Source organism: Mesoplodon bidens, assembly GCF_964165515.1.
Source record: "Mesoplodon bidens genome assembly, chromosome: 9".
Taxonomy (NCBI): Eukaryota; Metazoa; Chordata; class Mammalia; order Artiodactyla; family Ziphiidae; genus Mesoplodon; species Mesoplodon bidens.
This window is the reverse complement of record NC_138166.1, coordinates 85,006,992-85,025,663: the sequence shown is the minus strand read 5'-3', so window position 1 is coordinate 85,025,663 and position 18,672 is coordinate 85,006,992. Positions and strand designations below refer to the sequence as shown.

Below are 18,672 nucleotides of genomic sequence, written 5' to 3'. Positions count from 1 at the left end.
AAGAACAAACAAATAGAGATGAACAATACAATAACTGAAATGAAAACTACACTAGAAGGAATCAATAGCAGAATAACTGAGGCAGAAGAACGGATAAATGACCTGGAAGACAGAAGGGTGGAATTCACTGCTGCAGAACAGAATAAAGAAAAAAGAATGAAAAGCAATGAAGACAGCCTAAGAGACCTCTGGGACAACATTAAACGCAACAACATTCGCATTATAGGGGTCCCAGAAGGAGAAGACAGAAAGGACCAGAGAAAATATTTGAAGAGATAATAGTTGAAAACTTCCCTAACATGGGAAAGGAAATAGCCACCCAAGTCCAGGAAGCACAGAGAGTCCCATATAGGATAAACCCAAGGAGAAACACGCCGAGACACATAGTAATCAAATTGGCAAAAATTAAAGACAAAGAAAATTACTGAAAGCGGCAAGGGAAAAACAACAAATAATATACAAGGGAACTCCCATAAGGTTAAGAGCTGATTTCTCAGCAGAAACTCTACAAGACAGAAGGGAGTGGCATGATATACTTAAAGTGATGAAAGGGAAGAACCTACAACCAAGATTACTCTACCCGGCAAGGATCTCATTCAGGTTCGATGGAGAAATTAAAATGTTTACAGATAAGCAAAAGTTGAGAGAATTCAGCACCACCAAACCAGCTATACAACAAATGCTAAAGGAACTTCTCTAAGTGGGAAACACAAGAGGAGAAAAGGACCTACAAAAACAAACCCAAAACAACTAAGAAAATGGTCATAGGGACATACATATCAATAATTACCTTAAAGGTGAATGGATTAAATGCTCCAACCAAAAGACAGGGGCTTGCTGAATGGATACAAAAACAAGACCCATATATATGCTGTCTACAAGAGACCCACTTCAGACCTAGGGACACATACAAACTGAAAGTGAGGGGATGGAAACAGATATTCCATGCAAATGGAAATCAAAAGAAAGCTGGAGTAGCAATACTCATATCAGTTAAAATAGACTTTAAAATAAGAATGTCTGGGCTTCCCTGGTGGCGCAGCGGTTGAGAGTCCACCTGCTGATGCAGGGGACGTGGGTTCATGCCCCAGTCCGGGACGATCCCACAGGCCGTGGAGCAGCTGGGCCCGTGAGCCATGGCCGCTGAGCCTGCGCGTCCGGAGCCTGTGCTCCGCAACGGGAGAGGCCACAACAGTGAGAGGCCTGTGTACCACACAAAAAAATAATAATAAGAATAAGAAGAAGAGTGTTATAAGAGACAAGGAAGGACACTACATAATGATCAAGGGATCAATCCAAGAAGAAGATATAACAATTATAAATATATATGTATCCAACATAGGAGCACCTCAATACATAAGGCAACTGCTAACGGCTGTAAAAGAGGAAATCGACAGTAACAAAATAATAGTGGGGGACTTTAACACCTCACTTAACACCAATGGACAGATCATCCAAAATGAAAATAAATAAGGAAACAGCAGCTTTAAGAGGCACAATAGACCAGATAGATTTAATTCATATTTATAGGACATTCCATCCAAAAACAGCAGATTACACTGTCTTCTCAAGTGTGCACAGAACATTCTCCAGGAGAGATCACATCTTGGGTCACAAACCAAGCCTCAGTGAATTTAAGAATATTGAAATCATATCAAGCATCTTTTCTGAACACAACGCTGTGAGATTAGAAATGAATTACAGGGAAAAAAACGTAAAAACACAAAAACATGGAGGCTAAACAATACGTTACTAAATAACCAAGAGATCACTGAAGAAATCAGAGGAAATCAAAAAATACCTAGAGACAAATGACAATGAAAACACGATGATCCAAAACCTATGGGATGCAGCAAAAGCAGTTCTAAGAGGGAAGTTTATAGCTATACAAGCCAACCTCAAGAAACAAGAAAAATCTCAAAAAAGCAATCTAACCTTACACCTAAAGGAACTAGAGAAAGAAGAATAAACAATACCCAAAGTTAGCAGAAGGAAAGAAATCATAAAGATCAGAGCAGAAGTAAATGAAGTAGAAACAAAGAAAACAATAGCAAAGATCAATAAAACTAAAAGCTGGTTCTTTGAGAAGATAAACAAAATTGATAAAGCATTAGCCAGACTCATCAAGAAAAAGAGGGAGAGGACTCAAATCAATAAAATTAGAAATGAAAAAGGAGAAGTTACAACAGACACCACAGAAATACAAAGCATCCTAAGAGACTACTACAGGCAACTCTATGCCAATAAAATGGACAACCTGGAAAAAATGGACAAATTCTTAGAAAGGTATAACCTTCCAAGACTGAACCAGGAAGAAACAGAAAATATGAACAGACCAATCACAAGTAATGAAATTGAAACTGTGATTAAAAATCTTCCAGCAAACAAAAGTCCTGGACCTGATGCCTTCACAGGTGAATTCTATCAAACATTTAGAGAAGAGCTAACGCCCATCCTTCTCAAACTCTTCCAAAAAACTGCAGAGGAAGGAACACTCCCAAACTCATTCTGTGAGGCCACCATCACCCTGATAACCAAAAACCAGACAAAGATACTACAAAAAAAGAAAATTACAGACCAATATCACTGATGAATATAGATGCAAAAATCCTCAACAAAATACTATCAAACAGAATCCAACAACACATTAAAAGGATCATACACCATGATCAAGTGGGATTTATCCCAGGGATGCAAGGATTCTTCAATATACACAAATAAATCAATGTGATACACCATATTAACAAATTGAAGAATAAAAACCATATGATCATCTCAATAGATGCAGAAAAAGCTTTTGACAAAATTCAACACCCATTTATGATAAAAACTCTCCAGAAAGGGCATAGAGGGAACCTACCTCAACATAATAAAGGCCATATACAACAAACCAACAGCAAACATCATTCTCAATGGTGAAACACTGAAAGCATTTCCTCTATGATCAGGAACGAGACAAGGATGTCCACTCTCACTACTATTATTCAACATAGCTTTGGAAGTCCTAGCCACGGCAATCAGAAAAGAAAAAGAAATAAAAGGAATACAAATTGGAAAAGAAGAAGTAAAACTGTCACTGTTTGCAGATGACATGATACGATACATAGAGAATCCTCAAAATGCCACCAGAAAACTACTAGAGCTAATGAATGAATTTGGTAAAGTTGCAGGATACAAAATTAACGCACAGAAATCTCTTGCATTCCTATACACTAATGATGAAAAATCTGAAAGAGAAATTAAGGAAACACTCCCATTTACCACTGCAACAAAAAGAATAAAATACCTAGGAATAAACCTACCTAGGGAGACAGAAGACCTGTATGCAGAAAACTGTAAGACACTGATGAAAGAAATTAAAGATGATACCAACAGATGGTGAGATATACCATGTTCTTGGATTGGAAGAATCAATACTGTGAAAACGACTATACTACCCAAAGCAATCTACAGATTCAATGCAATCCCTATCAAATTACCAATGGCATTTTTTACGTAACCAGAACAAAAAATCTTAAAATTTGTATGGAGACACAAAAGACCCGGAATAGCCAAAGCAGTCTTGAGCGAAAAAAACGGAGCTGGAGGAATCAGACTCCCTGACTTCAGACTATACTACAAAGCTACAGTAATCAAGACAATATGGTACTGGCACAAGAAATGAAACATAGATCAATGGAACAAGATAGAAAGCCCAGGGATAAACCCACACACCTATGGTCAACTAACCTATGACAAAGGAGGCAAAGATATAAAATGGAGAAAAGACAGTCTCCTCAATAAGTGGTGCTGGGAAAACTGGACAGCTCCCTGTAAAAGAATGAAATTAGAACACTTCCTAACCCCATACACAAAAATAAATTCAAAATGGATTTGAGACCTAAATGTAAGACCAGACACTATAAAACTCTTTAGAGGAAAACATAGGAAGAACACTGTTTGACATAAACCACAGCAAGATCTTTTTTGATCCACCTCCTAGAGTAATGGAAATAAGAACAAAAATAAACAAATGGGACCTAATGAAACTTCAAAGCTTTTTGCACAGCAAAGGAAACCATAAACAAGATGAAAAGACAGCCCTGAGAATGGGAGAAAATATTTGCAAATGAATCAACGGACAAAGGATTAATCTCCAAAATATATAAACAGCTCATGCAGCTCAATATTAAAGAAATAAACAACCCAATCCAAAAATAGGCAGAAGACCTAAATAGACCTTTCTCCAAAGAAGACATACAGATGGCCAAGAAGCACATGAAAGGCTGCTCATCACTAATTATTAGAGAAATACAAATCAAAACCACAATGAGGGATCACCTCACAGCAGTTAGAACGCGCATCATCCGAAAATCTACAAACAGCAAATGCTCTAGAGGGTGTGGAGAAAAGAGAGCCCTCTTGCACTGTTGGTAGGAATGTAAATTGATACAGCCACTATGGAGAACAGTATGGAGGTTCCTTAAAAATCTAAAACTAGAATTACCATATGATCCAGCAGTCCCACTACTGGGCATATACCCAGAGAAAACCATAATTCAAAAAGACACATGCACCCCAATGTTCATTGCAGCACTATTTATAATAGCCAGACATGGAAGCAACCTAAATGCCCATCAACAGATGAATGGATAAAGAAGATGTACATATATACAATGGAATATTACTCAGCCATAAAAAGGAACAAAATTGAGTCATTTGTTGAGACATGGATGGATCTAGAGGCTGTCATAGAGAGTGAAGTAAGTCAGAAAGAGAAAAAGAAATATCGTATATTAACGTATATATGTGGAACCTAGAAAAATGGTACAGATGAACCGGTTTGCAGGGCAGAAGTTGAGACACAGATGTAGAGAACAAACATATGGAAACCAAGGGGGTCCCACAGTGGGATGGGGATGGTGGTGTGCTGAATTGGGCGATTGGGATTGGCGTGTATACACTGATGTGTATAAAATTGATGACTAATAGGAACCTGCAGTATAAAAAAACAAGAAACACATAAAAAAACAAGTAATACTAAACTTTCTTTGGGTTATTTGTATCGAAATATGTTAATATAAATGTTTCAAACATTACATAAAATTTCTGAAAATCTTATATGTTCTGGTATAATGTTATAAGTCATAATTCTAGTTATTAATTTAAAATGTGTATCTCAGAAATAACTAAATTTCCTTGTTAATTGCAGTATTATGAACTTTCATCAAATCTTTAACCGTGGTAATTTTTTTAAATTAATTTATTTATTTTTTAGCTGTGTTGGGTCTTCATTTCTGTGGGAGCGCTTTCTCTAGTTGTGGCATGCAGGGGCCACTCTTCATCGCGGTGCATGGACCTCTCACTATCGCGGCCTCTCTTGTTGCAGAGCACAGGCTCCAGACGCGCAGGCTCAGTAGTTGTGGCTCACAGGCCTAGTTGCTCTGCGGCATGTGGGATCTTCCCAGACCAGGGCTTGAACCCATGTCCCCTGCATTAGCAGGTAGATTGTCAACCACTGCGCCACCAGGGAAGCCCCAATCGTGGTCATTTTTAAGTGTTTTGTCATTTACAGACAGTTCTGGGTGTACTCTGATGCTTTCACAAAAATGTTCCTATAAAAGGGTTTCATCTTCAAGGAATTCATGGAAAAGACTGACAAGTACAGGTTTCTGGTAACTGACTCTACTGCTGAACTGAATGAATAAGCATTTTCAGAACTCTAATGGAAAACTTATGAATTCATAAAAGTGCTAACAAAAGATCAAGATGAAAAAAAATTAATTACATGGGACTGAGTGAACTGATGAGGATGATTGTAATTTTTGTGACTTTCTGTTTGAATAAAAAAAAAATCCCACAAGGATTCAGAGGCAAAAAATATACAAATTAATTTTCACTGCAAAGTAAAGGAGCTGTTACAGTGGAGGATTACTGCACTGAGTGTCAATATTATGACATAGTATGAGTGTGTTTCGTGTTTGGTAATTGCAATCATTGTTGCTTTTGTTGTGGTCATCCATTTACAATGCTTGGTGTCAGTTTATTTATCTCTTGTAAAAATAAAATACAGTGTCTGTGTGTGAGTTGTGAATAAAAAAGAAACTTTTAAATTCCTGATTTTGGTTTTGCACAACTATATAATTAATGGTGATGATCATATTATAAGGGGAGACCCAAATAGAAATTACAAATAAAGGAAATAAAATTCCAGTTTTTAAAGTAAAAAAAAAAATTTCTATTTTCGTCTTCTTTTATTTTTTAAAGTTCTGGTCTTTATCAGTAGCAGTTTGCTTAATTTTTTTCTCGCCCTTTTGCAAGGTGGCAATGAAGCACCCCTCTGCTGTTACTGCATGCAATCTGGACTTAGAAAACTTGATCACAGACTCAAACAGAAGCATTGCTACCCTGGCCATTACTACACTCCTCAAAACAGGAAGTGAGAGCAGTGTGGACAGGCTCATGAAGCAGATATCATCCTTTGTGTCTGAAATCTCAGATGAGTTCAAGGTAAGAGTTCAAATATGAGCATGTTTTCTCCCAGTCGCTGGCTTACCTATTTCATTTCTTTTTTTTTTTCAATAAATTTTATTTGCTTTTTTTTTTTTTTTTTTTTTGCGGTACGCGGGCCTCTCACTGTTGTGGCCTCTCCCGTTGTGGAGCACAGGCTCCAGACGCGCAGGCTCAGAGGCCATGGCTCATGGGCCCAGCCGCTCCATGGCATGTGGGATCTTCCCGGACCGGGGCACGAACCCGTGTCCCCTGCATCGGCAGGCGGACTCTCAACCACTACTCCACCAGGGAAGCCTTTATTTGCTTTTTAAAAATAATAATTCTTATTAAAAATAGAGATGTACATGACATATATATGAAGAATATAAATAAATCACCGAAAAAACAGCTACAAATTATCCACAATCTCAATACCCCAGAACAACTTTGATATTTGTTAAACATTATTCTAAATATAGCTCTGTATATGTGCAGCTGGGTAAATGAATAGCTAGATATATTCAGAAAAAAATTAATAGAAATATAATCATACTATACATATTATTTTAAAATTAACAATATAAAAATAAATTTTGAACTTTAAAAAGGAAAATAATCAAAACTGAAGTTAATTGTGAACTTCAAATAAGTATTTCTTTATGCAAGACAATGTTTTCTTTTTTTATTTTAAACATTTTATCAGGAAGGCACATTTTTTTTAATACAACAGGTTTTTATTAGTCATCAGTTTTATACACATCAGTGTATACATGTCAATCCCAATCGCCCAATTTATCACACCCCCACCCTCACCCCCGAACGGCTTTCCCCTTTGTTGTCCATACGTTTGTTCTCTACATCTGTGTCTCAATTACTGCTCTGCAAACTGGTTCATCTGTACCATTTTTCTAGGTTCCACATATATCCGTTAATATACAATATTTGTTTTTCTCTTTCTGACTTACTTCACTCTGTATGACACTCTCTAGATCCATCCATGTCTCAGCAAATGACCCAATTTCGTTCCTTTTTATGGCTGAGTAATATTCCATTGTATATATGTACCACATCTTGTTTATCCATTCCTCTGTAGATGGGCATTTAGGTTGCTTCCATAACCTGGCTATTGTAAACAGTGCTGCAATGAACATTGGGGTGCATGTGTCTTTTTGAATTATGGTTTTCTCTGGGTATATGCCCAGTAGTGGGACTGCTGGATCATATGGTAATTCTAGTTTTAGTTTTTTAAGGAACCTCTATACTGTTCTCCATAGTGGCGGTATCAATTTATATTCCCACCAACAGTGCAAGAGGGTTCCCTTTACTCCACACCCTCTCCAGCATTTGTTGTTTGTAGATGTTCTGATGATGCGCATTCTAACTGCTGTGAGGTGATATCTTACTGTAGTTTTGATTTGCATTTCACTAATAATTAGTGATGAGCAGCTTTTCATGCGCTTCTTGGCCATCTGTATGTCTTTTTTGGAGAAAGGTCTATTTAGGTCTTCTGCCCATTTTTGGATTGAGTGTTTGTTTTTTTAATATTGAGCTGTGTGCGCTGTTTATATATTTTGGAGATTAATCCTTTGTCCATTGTTTCGTTTGCAAATATTTTCTCCCATTCTGAGGGTTGTGTGTTTGTCTTGTTTACGGTTTCCTTTGCTGTGCAAAAGCTTTGAAGTTTCATTAGGTCCCATTTGTTTATTTTTGTTTTCATTTCCATTACTCTAGGAGGGGAATCAAAAAAGATCTTGCTGTGATTTATGTCAAAGAGTGTTCTTCCTATGTTTCCCTCTAAAAGTTTTATAGTGTCCGGTCTTACATTTAGGTCTCAAATCCATTTTGAGTTTATTTTTATGTATGGTGTTAGGGAGTGTTCTAATTTCATTCTTTTACATGTAGCTGTCCAGTTTTCCCAGCACCACTTATTGAAGAGACTGTCTTTTCTCCATTTTATATCTTTGCCTCCTTTGTCATAGGTTAGTTGACCATAGGTGTGTGGGTTTATCCCTGGGCTTTCTATCTTGTTCCATTGATCTATGTTTCATTTCTTGTGCCAGTACCATATTGTCTTGATTACTGTAGCTTTGTAGTATAGTCTGAAGTCAGGGAGTCTGATTCCTCCAGCTCCGTTTTTTTCGCTCAAGACTGCTTTGGCTATTCCGGGTCTTTTGTGTCTCCATACAAATTTTAAGATTTTTTGTTCTGGTTACGTAAAAAATGCCATTGGTAATTTGATAGGGATTGCATTGAATCTGTAGATTGCTTTGGGTAGTATAGTCGTTTTCACAGTATTGATTCTTCCAATCCAAGAACATGGTATATCTCACCATCTGTTGGTATCATCTTTAATTTCTTTCATCAGTGTCTTACAGTTTTCTGCATACAGGTCTTCTGTCTCCCTAGGTAGGTTTATTCCTAGGTATTTTATTCTTTTTGTTGCAGTGGTAAATGGGAGTGTTTCCTTAATTTCTCTTTCAGATTTTTCATCATTAGTGTATAGGAATGCAAGAGATTTCTGTGCGTTAATTTTGTATCCTGCAACTTTACCAAATTCATTCATTAGCTCTAGTAGTTTTCTGGTGGCATTTTGAGGATTCTCTATGTATCGTATCATGTCATCTGCAAACAGTGACAGTTTTACTTCTTCTTTTCCAATTTGTATTCCTTTTATTTCTTTTTCTTTTCTGATTGCCGTGGCTAGGACTTCCAAAGCTATGTTGAATAATAGTAGTGAGAGTGGACATCCTTGTCTCGTTCCTGATCATAGAGGAAATGCTTTCAGTGTTTCACCATTGAGAATGATGTTTGCTGTTGGTTTGTTGTATATGGCCTTTATTATGTTGAGGTAGGTTCCCTCTATGCCCTTTCTGGAGAGTTTTTATCATAAATGGGTGTTGAATTTTGTCAAAAGCTTTTTCTGCATCTATTGAGATGATCATATGGTTTTTATTCTTCAATTTGTTAATATGGTGTATCACATTGATTTATTTGTGTATATTGAAGAATCCTTGCATCCCTGGGATAAATCCCACTTGATCATGGTGTATGATCCTTTTAATGTGTTGTTGGATTCTGTTTGATAGTATTTTGTTGAGGATTTTTGCATCTATATTCATCAGTGATATTGGTCTGTAATTTTCTTTTTTTGTAGTATCTTTGTCTGGTTTTTGGTTATCAGGGTGATGGTGGCCTCACAGAATGAGTTTGGGAGTGTTCCTTCCTCTGCAGTTTTTTGGAAGAGTTTGAGAAGGATGGGCGTTAGCTCTTCTCTAAATGTTTGATAGAATTCACCTGTGAAGGCATCAGGTCCAGGACTTTTGTTTGCTGGAAGATTTTTAATCACAGTTTCAATTTCATTACTTGTGATTGGTCTGTTCATATTTTCTGTTTCTTCCTGGTTCAGTCTTGGAAGGTTATACCTTTCTAAGAATTTGTCCATTTCTTCCAGGTTGTCCATTTTATTGGCATAGAGTTGCTTGTAGTAGTCTCTTAGGATGCTTTGTATTTCTGTGGTGTCTGTTGTAACTTCTCCTTTTTCATTTCTAATTTTATTGATTTGAGTCCTCTCCCTCTTTTTCTTGATGAGTCTGGCTAATGCTTTATCAATTTTGTTTATCTTCTCAAAGAACCAGTTTTTAGTTTTATTGATCTTTGCTATTGTTTTCTTTGTTTCTACTTCATTTATTTCTGCTCTGATCTTTATGATTTCTTTCCTTCTGCTAACTTTGGGTTTTGTTTATTCTTCTTTCTCTAGTTCCTTTAGGTGTAAGGTTAGATTGCTTTTTTGAGATTTTTCTTGTTTCTTGAGGTTGGCTTGTATAGCTATAAACTTCCCTCTTAGAACTGCTTTTGCTGCATCCCATAGGTTTTGGATCATCGTGTTTTCATTGTCATTTGTCTCTAGGTATTTTTTGATTTCCTCTGATTTCTTCAGTGATCTCTTGGTTATTTAGTAACGTATTGTTTAGCCTCCATGTTTTTGTGTTTTTATGTTTTTTTCCCTGTAATTCATTTCTAATCTCACAGCGTTGTGTTCAGAAAAGATGCTTGATATGATTTCAGTATTCTTAAATTCACTGAGGCTTGGTTTGTGACCCAAGATGTGATCTCTCCTGGAGAATGTTCTGTGCACACTTGAGAAGAAAGTGTAATCTGCTGTTTTTGGATGGAATGTCCTATAAATATCACTTAAATCTATCTGGTCTATTGTGCCCCTTAAAGCTGCTGTTTCCTTATTTATTTTCATTTTGGATGATCTGTCCATTGGTGTTAAGTGAGGTGTTAAAGTCCCCCACTATTATTTTGTTACTGTCGATTTCCTCTTTTACAGCTGTTAGCAGTTGCCTTATGTATTGAGGTGCTCCTTTGTTGGGTACATATATATTTATAATTGTTATATCTTCTTCTTGGATTGATCCCTTGATCATTATGTAGTGTCCTTCCTTGTCTCTTATAACATTCTTATTTTAAAGTCTATTTTATCTCATATGAGTATTGCTACTCCAGCTTTCTTTTGATTTCCATTTGCATGGAATATCTGTTTCCATACCCCCACTTTCAGTCTGTATGTGTCCCTAGGTCTGAAGTGGTCTCTTGTAGACAGCATATATATGGGTCTTGTTTTGTATCCATTCAGCAAGCCCCTGTCTTTTGGTTGGAGCATTTAATCCATTCACCTTTAAGGTAATTATTGATATGTATGTTCCTATGACCATTTTCTTAATAGTTTTGGGTTTGTTTTTGTAGGTCCTTTTCTCCTCTTGTGTTTCCCACTTAGAGAAATTCCTTTAGCATTTGTTGTAGAGCTTGTTTGGTGGTGCTGAATTCTCTCAGCTTTTGCTTATCTGTAAGCTTTTTAATTTCTTCATCAAATCTGAATGAGATTCTTGCTGGGTAGAGTAATCTTGGTTGTAGGTTCTTCCCTTTCATCAATTTAAGTATATCATGCCACTCCCTTCTGTCTTGTAGAGTTTCTGCTGAGTAATCAGCTCTTAACCTTACGGGAGTTCCCTTGTATGTTATTTGTTGTTTTTCCCTTGCCGCTTTCAGTAATTTTCTTTGTCTTTAATTTTTGCCAATTTGATTACTATGTGTCTCGGCGTGTTTCTCCTTGGGTTTATCCTATATGGGACTCTCTGTGCTTCCTGGACTTGGGTGGCTATTTCCTTTCCCATGTTAGGGAAGTTTTCAACTATTATCTCTTCAAATATTTTCTCTGGTCCTTTCTGTCTTCTCCTTCTGGGACCCCTATAATGTGAATGTTGTTGCGTTTAATGTTGTCCCAGAGGTCTCTTAGGCTGTCTTCATTGCTTTTCATTCTTTTTTCTTTATTCTGTTCTGCAGCAGTGAATTCCACCATTCTGTCTTCCAGGTCACTTATCTGTTCTTCTGCCTCAGTTATTCTGCTACTGATTCCTTTTAGTGTAGTTTTCATTTCAGTTATTGTATTGTTTATCTCTGTTTGTTTGTTCTTTAATTCTTCTAGGTCTTTGTTAAACATTTCTTGCATCTTCTGGATCTTTGCCTCCATTCTTTTTCAGAGGTCCTGGATCATCTTCACTATCATTATTCTGAATTCTTTTTCTGGAAGGTTGCCTATCTCCACTGCATTTAGTTGTTTTTCTTGGGTTTTATCTTGTTCCTTCATCTGGTACATAGCCCTCTGCCTTTTCATCTTGTCTATCTTTCTGTGAATGTGGTTTTTGTTCCACAGGCTGCAGGATTGTAGTTCTTCTAGCTTCTGCTCTCTGCCCTCTGGTGGATGAGGTTATCTAAGAGTCTTGTGCCAGTTTCCTGATGGGAGGGACTCATGGTGGGTAGAGCTGACTCTTTCTCTGGTGGGCAGAGATCAGTAAAATTTTAATCTGCTTGACTGCTGATGCGTGGGGTTGGGTTCCCTCCCTGTTGTTTGTTTGGCCTGAAGCAACCCAACACTGGAGCCTACCTGGCCTCTTTGTTGGGGCTAATGGCAGACTCTGGGAGGGCTCATGCCAAGGAGTACTCCCAGAACTTATGCTGCCAGGGTCCTTGTCCCCATGGTGAGCCACAGCACCCCGCTCCTCTGCAGTAGACCCTCCAACACTAGCAGGTAGGTCTGGTTCAGTCTCCCCTGGGGTCACTGCTCCTTCCCCTGGGTCCCGATGCACACACTACTTTGTCTGTGCCCTCCAAGAGTGGAGTTTCTGTTTCCCGCCATCCTGTCAAAGTCCTGCAGTCAAATCCCACTAGCCTTCAAAGTCTGATTCTCTAGGAATTCCTCCTCCCGTTGCCGGACCCCCAGGTTGGGAAGCCTGACGTGGGGCTCAGAACATTCACTCCAGTTGGTGGACTTCTGTGGTTTAAGTGTTCTCCAGTCTGTGAGTCACCCACCCAGCAGTTACGGGATTTGATTTTACTGTGATTGCGCCCTTCCTACCATCTCATTGTGGCTTCTCCTTTGTCTTTGGATGTGGGGTATCTTTTTTGGTGAGTTCCAGTGTCTTCCTGTCGATGATTGTCCAGCAGCTAGTTGTGATTCTGGTGTTCTCACAAGAGGCAGTGAGAGCACGTCCTTCTACTCCGCCATCTTGTTTCAGTTCCCTATTTTGTTATCTTAACAGTGTCTTTTGATGAGCAGAAGTTTTAAATTTTTATGAAGTCTAATTTATTAATTTTTTTCCTTCACAGTTATTGCTTCCTGTGTCCTAAAAATCTTTTGTCTATTTCCAAGTCTTAAAGATATTTTCCTATGTTTTATTGTAAATGTTTTACAGTTTTAGCTTTTACATTTTGGTCTATGATCCAACTTGAATTAATATTTGTGTGTGATAAGTTCAGTTTTTTTCCATACTGATTACCAGTCGTTCTAGCATAATTTGTTTAAAACACTTCTCTTTCCCCATTGGAGTGCCTTGGCATCTTTGTCTAAAAAGCGGATAACCATATAATTGTAGGTGTATTTCTGGGATCCGTATCAAATTCTATCGAACTATTTGTCAGTCCTATGCCAGTACCTCAGTGTATCGATTAATGTAGCTTTATGGTACCTCTTAAATGTGTGGTCTTCCAACTTTGTCCTTTTTTTTAATATTCTAGTTCCTGTTTCCATATACAATTTAGAACCAGCTTATAATTTCTGTAAAACAAAGCCTTCTAGGATTGTGATTGGGGTTGTGTTGAAGCTATAATCAATTTGAGGAGAATTGATAGCTTAATATTATTTATTCTTCCACTTTATGAATATGGTATACCTCTTCCTTTATTTAGGTTTTCTTTGTTTTCTCTGAGCAGTGTTTTATAGCATTTATTCTAGAGGTCTTGCACATCTTTTGTTAAATTTATGTATAAATATTTTATGCTTTTTAAATTCCATTTTATTAACATTTGTATTTCATTGTTTGCTACTAGTATATTAAAAATACTTTTTTGGGGCTTCCATGGTGGCACAGTGGTTGAGAGTCCACCTACTGATGCAGGGAACGTGGGTTCATGCCCCAGTCTGGGAAGATCCCACATGCCGTGGAGCAGCTGGGCCCATGAGCCATGGCCACTGAGCCTGCGCATCCCGGAGCCTGTGCTCCGCAACGGGAGAGACCACAACAGTGAGAGTCCTGCGTACCACAAAAAAAAAAAAAAAAACTTTTGTTTTTTTAACTCTCCCATAATTCGGTATCCTTGCTGAGTCCCCTTATTGGTTCTAGTAGTTGTTATATGCATTCCTTAGGATTGTCCATATAAATAATCATGTTATCTATAAATAGAGACATTTTTACTTCATTTCCAATCCAAATACCTTTCCTTTCTTTTTCTTGCCTTATTAAAATGGCTGGGACTTCCAATACAGTGTTGAAGAGAACTGGTGAGAATGTGTCAGAGATAATCAAAATAGCAATAAATTTCAGTTAGAAGAATTAAAGTAAAAAGATATTATTCCTTCATTTTTATTTAATTCTCAGTCAAGAGGTATAGCTGACTCTGTATACTCTTTTCTTGTATTTATCTACTTTTAAAAAACAAACATAGCCTGTATATTCAAGTAGACATTTTGAATCTTTGGGAAACCTTGGGAGGTTATGAAGGTCATTTTGTAATATAGTTTATTGAATGAATCTCCTATGTTTGGACATTTAGATAGTCTGCAGTATTTTGTGATTACAAATAATGCAGTGGATAACTTTCTGCATGTGTTTTCTTGAAATTTTGGAGGTGTATCGTCAGGGTAAGTTCCTAGAAGTTCATATACTAGGTTGAAAGGTAAATAAGTATGTAGTTTTGTAGAGAATGTTTAATTCTACCAGCAGTGTGAAAGAGTGCCAGTTTCCCCATAGCCTTACCAATAGAGTACATATATTGTATTTTGAGGTTTTTCCAATCAGTTGGGTGAGAAAGGGTATCTCAGTGTAGTTTTAATTTGAATTTCTCTTATGATGAGGGAAGGTAAACATTTTTGCATATTTTTAAAGATCATTTAATATCTCTTTTTTAATATTGTCTGCTCATGTCTTTTCCCCATTTTCTATAAGATTTTTGGTCTTTTGTTTCCTCAGTTAAAGTTTTTTGTGTATTAGGGATATTTATTCTTCACCTGTGAAACGTGTTACGATATTTTCTCCCAGTTTGTCATTTGTCTTTTGACTTTCCTTATGATGTCTTTTGTCACGCACAAGTTTTTAATTTTTATGTAGTCAAATTTGTTGATCTTTTTTTTAACATCTTTATTGGAGTATAATTGCTTTACAATGGTGTGTTAGTTTCTGCTTTATAACAAAGTGAATCAGTTATACATATACATATATCCCCATATCTCTTCCCTCTTGTGTCTCCCTCTCTCCCACCCTCCTTATCCCACCCCTCTAGGTGGTCACAAAGCACCAAGTTGATCTCCCTGTGCTATGTGGCTGCTTCCCACTAGATATCGGTTTTACATTTGGTAGTGTATATATGTCCATGCCACTCTCTCACTTTGTCCCAGCTTACCCTTCCCCCTCCCCATGTCCTCAAAGTCGGTTCTCTAGTAGGTCTGCGTCTTTATTCCTGTCCTGCCCTTGGGTTCTTCATGACCACTTTTTTTTTTTTTTAGATTCCATATATATGTGTTAGCTTGCAGTATTTGTTTTTCTCTTTCTGACTTACTTCACTCTGTATGACACACTCTAGGTCCATCCACGTCACTACAAATAACTCAATTTCGTTTCTTTTTATGGCTGAGTAATATTCCATTGTATATATGTGCCAGATCTTCTTTTGTTGATCTTTTCTTTTATTACATTGGGCTTTTGAGTAATAGTTAGAAAGCCTTTCTCTTCAGACTATAGAATCTGAAGGGGTGAATAAGAATTCACCCATGTTTTCTTCTAGTATATGTATAGTTTCATGTTTTACAGTTAAATCTCTGATCCATTGGATTTTATTATTGTATGTAGAATGAGAAGTGGATCTAATCTTATCCTTTTCCAATGACTATCCAGTTGCCCCCCAAAATTTTATTTAAAGGTCTGTCTTTGCCCAGTATTTGAGATATTACCTTTATCATATACTAAAGTTCCATATGTACTTGGGTCTATTTGGGGGCTTTCTATTCTATTCTTTTGTTCTCTTTACCTATTCATGCATCAGTACTACATGCTATTTTAAATATAGAAGCTTTGTAAGGATGTTTTAATGTCTGTTAGTCTCCTCTCATAGCTCTTTATTTTCATTGTTTCCCTAGCTGTTCTTACATGTTTATATTTCCTTATGAATTTTAGTATTAACTTGTCTAGCTTCATTTAAAAAAAATCTCGGGACTTCCCTGGCAGTCCAGTAGTTAAGACTCTGTGCTTCTACTGCAGTGGGCATGGGTTTGATCCCTGGTCGGGGAACTAAGATCCCACATGCTGCATCATGCGGCAAAAAAAACAAAACACACAAAAAAAACTCATTGGCATTTTTATTGGGATCACATTAAATTTATAAGTTTTCTTAGGGGAGAACAAATATCTTAATGATGTTGAGATATCTTTTTTTTTTTTTTTTTTTTGCTGTACGCGGGCCTCTCACTGCTGTGGCCTCTCCCGTTGCGGAGCACAGGCTCCGGACACACAGGCTCCGCGGCCATGGCTCGCGGGCCCAGCCGCTCCGCGGCATGTGGGATCTTCCGGGATAGGGGCACGAACCCGTGTCCCCTGCATCGGCAGGCGGACTCTCAACCACTGCGCCACCAGGGAAGCCCGATGATGTTGAGATATCTTAATGAAGAAAAAGGATATTTCTTAATTTGTTCAAGTCTACTTTTGTGCCTTTCATGAATATTTTATAGTATTTTTTATATTAGATTTGAATGTTTTAAAAATTCTTTTATGTACTTTATTATTGTTGCTGTTATAAATCTTTTTTTACTCATTGTGTCTTCTAACTAGTTATTATTTGTGTATATGAATAGTATTCTTTTTGCATTTTAACTTTACAGCCTGCTACCTTGCTGAATTATTTTATTGAGTTAGTTTTATCATCAATTCTCTAGGATTTCCATGTTCTACTGTTATATCATATGTAAATAAAGATAGTGTTGTCTTTTATTTTCTAATTCTTATTCCTCTAATTGTTTTCTCCTGTCTAATTGCATTGGCTAATAGTGCTGGAATAATGTCAAATAACAGTCGAGATAGTAGCATCCTTGTTTTGTTTCTGACCTTAAAGTAAATGACCCTTGGGGTTCCCTATTAAGTAATATGCTGGCAGTACGATTGAGGGGTGTGTGTGTATGTATGTGTGTGTGTATGTAAAATGGAAGTGTCCGTCCATTCCTGTTTTATTTTTTTAAGAATTTTTATTAGGAATGACTGTTGGATTTTATCAAAGGCTTTTCAGCATCTATGGATATAGTCATGATTTTTCTCCTCAGACTCATTAATATTGATGAATTATATTAATTTTCTAATGTTGAATCATTCTTGCATTCTTAGTATAAATTCCATTTCATCATGGCATATTCTTTTCTTACTGTAGTGTTGGAGTCTGTTAGCTAATGTATCACTTAGAATTCTTGCATCAATGTTCATAAATGATTTCCATCTGTAATTTTTCTTTTTGTGTATACCATCTTTATTAGGTTTATATATCAATGCTTCATAAAAGATTGTGGATGTTTTCCTTCATTTTCTATGCTCTGAAACAACATATATAGATTTGGGACTATCTGGTTGTTGGCAGACAGTTCACCAGTCTTCCATAAATTTCTTGCATTTCTGCACACCCTGCAAATTAGGCACTAAGTGCCCTTTGTTTCCTACTATACCAGTTTTGTTCCCTTTGTGTAGTGCAAGATCTCTTCCAGTCTCAAAAGATAAAGCATCTCCCTAAAAGTAGTAAATGGCCGTTTTCCATACAGCCCTAGAAGATACAGCTAGTCCTGCCTCTAGAGCAAAAAGCAAACATGCTCATTGCCCAGTATAATAAAGGTAATGTTTCCCTTCTGAATAGAGGACTGGCATGCTTACTGCACACTGTAAAATATTCAAGTTCCATATCTCAAAATCTCCTGTAATGCAGCCTACTGTGGGCTCAGGTATTATCCAGCCCTTTTTGCATTGTCCTATGGTGATTGGGGCTTAGGAAACTGACCCCCAAATGCTGATATCCTGGCTACTGCTTTTGCTGTGATTAAATAACTGTCTTTCATCTCTGATCCAGGATTCCTGTGTATTCTTCCATCATCCATGAAATTGTAGCAGTCTAACTTGTTAGCTTGCAAGTAGGGTAAAATTTCACACTCTTTTCACTTCTTGACACTGGTCTTTAAAGTTGTGGTAAAAATTTCCTAGAAACCATTTTGTGAAATAGTTCTTTGGTAACTTTCTCTATTTCTTCTATGGAAATCAGTCTTTAAGCTTTTTATCTTTACTGTTCACTTTAAAATTTGTATGTGAAAATTTTAAATGTAAAATTTTAAAATATGCTCAAAGCTTATTTGCTTGGAGCAAAGGGGTGGGGTCTTTTTTTTTTAATTTATTTATTTTATTTATTTATTTTTGGCTGCACCGGGTCTTCATTGCTTGCTCGTGGGCTTTCTCTAGTTGCAGCAAGCGGGGGCTACTCTTCGTTGTGGTGCGTGGGCCTCTCATTGTGGTGGCCTCTCTTGTTGCAGAGCGCGGGCTTTAGGCACACAGGCTTCCGTAGTTGTGGTACGTGGGCTCAATAGTTGTGGCTCACAGGCTCCAGAACACAGGCTCAGCAGCTGTG

General features: G+C 37.2%; 1 protein-coding gene across 2 annotated transcripts in view; it reads left to right on the top strand.

The window, feature by feature from the left end:
- The window catches only part of COPG2 (COPI coat complex subunit gamma 2), a 138,537-nt gene that overhangs the window by 70,640 nt on the left and 49,225 nt on the right, over positions 1-18,672 (top strand). For both annotated transcript variants that reach the window (XM_081244782.1, XM_081244783.1), the window contains exon 12: positions 6,301-6,489. In XM_081244782.1, coding sequence (XP_081100908.1) covers positions 6,301-6,489 — 189 coding nt within the window. The remainder of the gene's footprint in view (positions 1-6,300; positions 6,490-18,672) is intronic.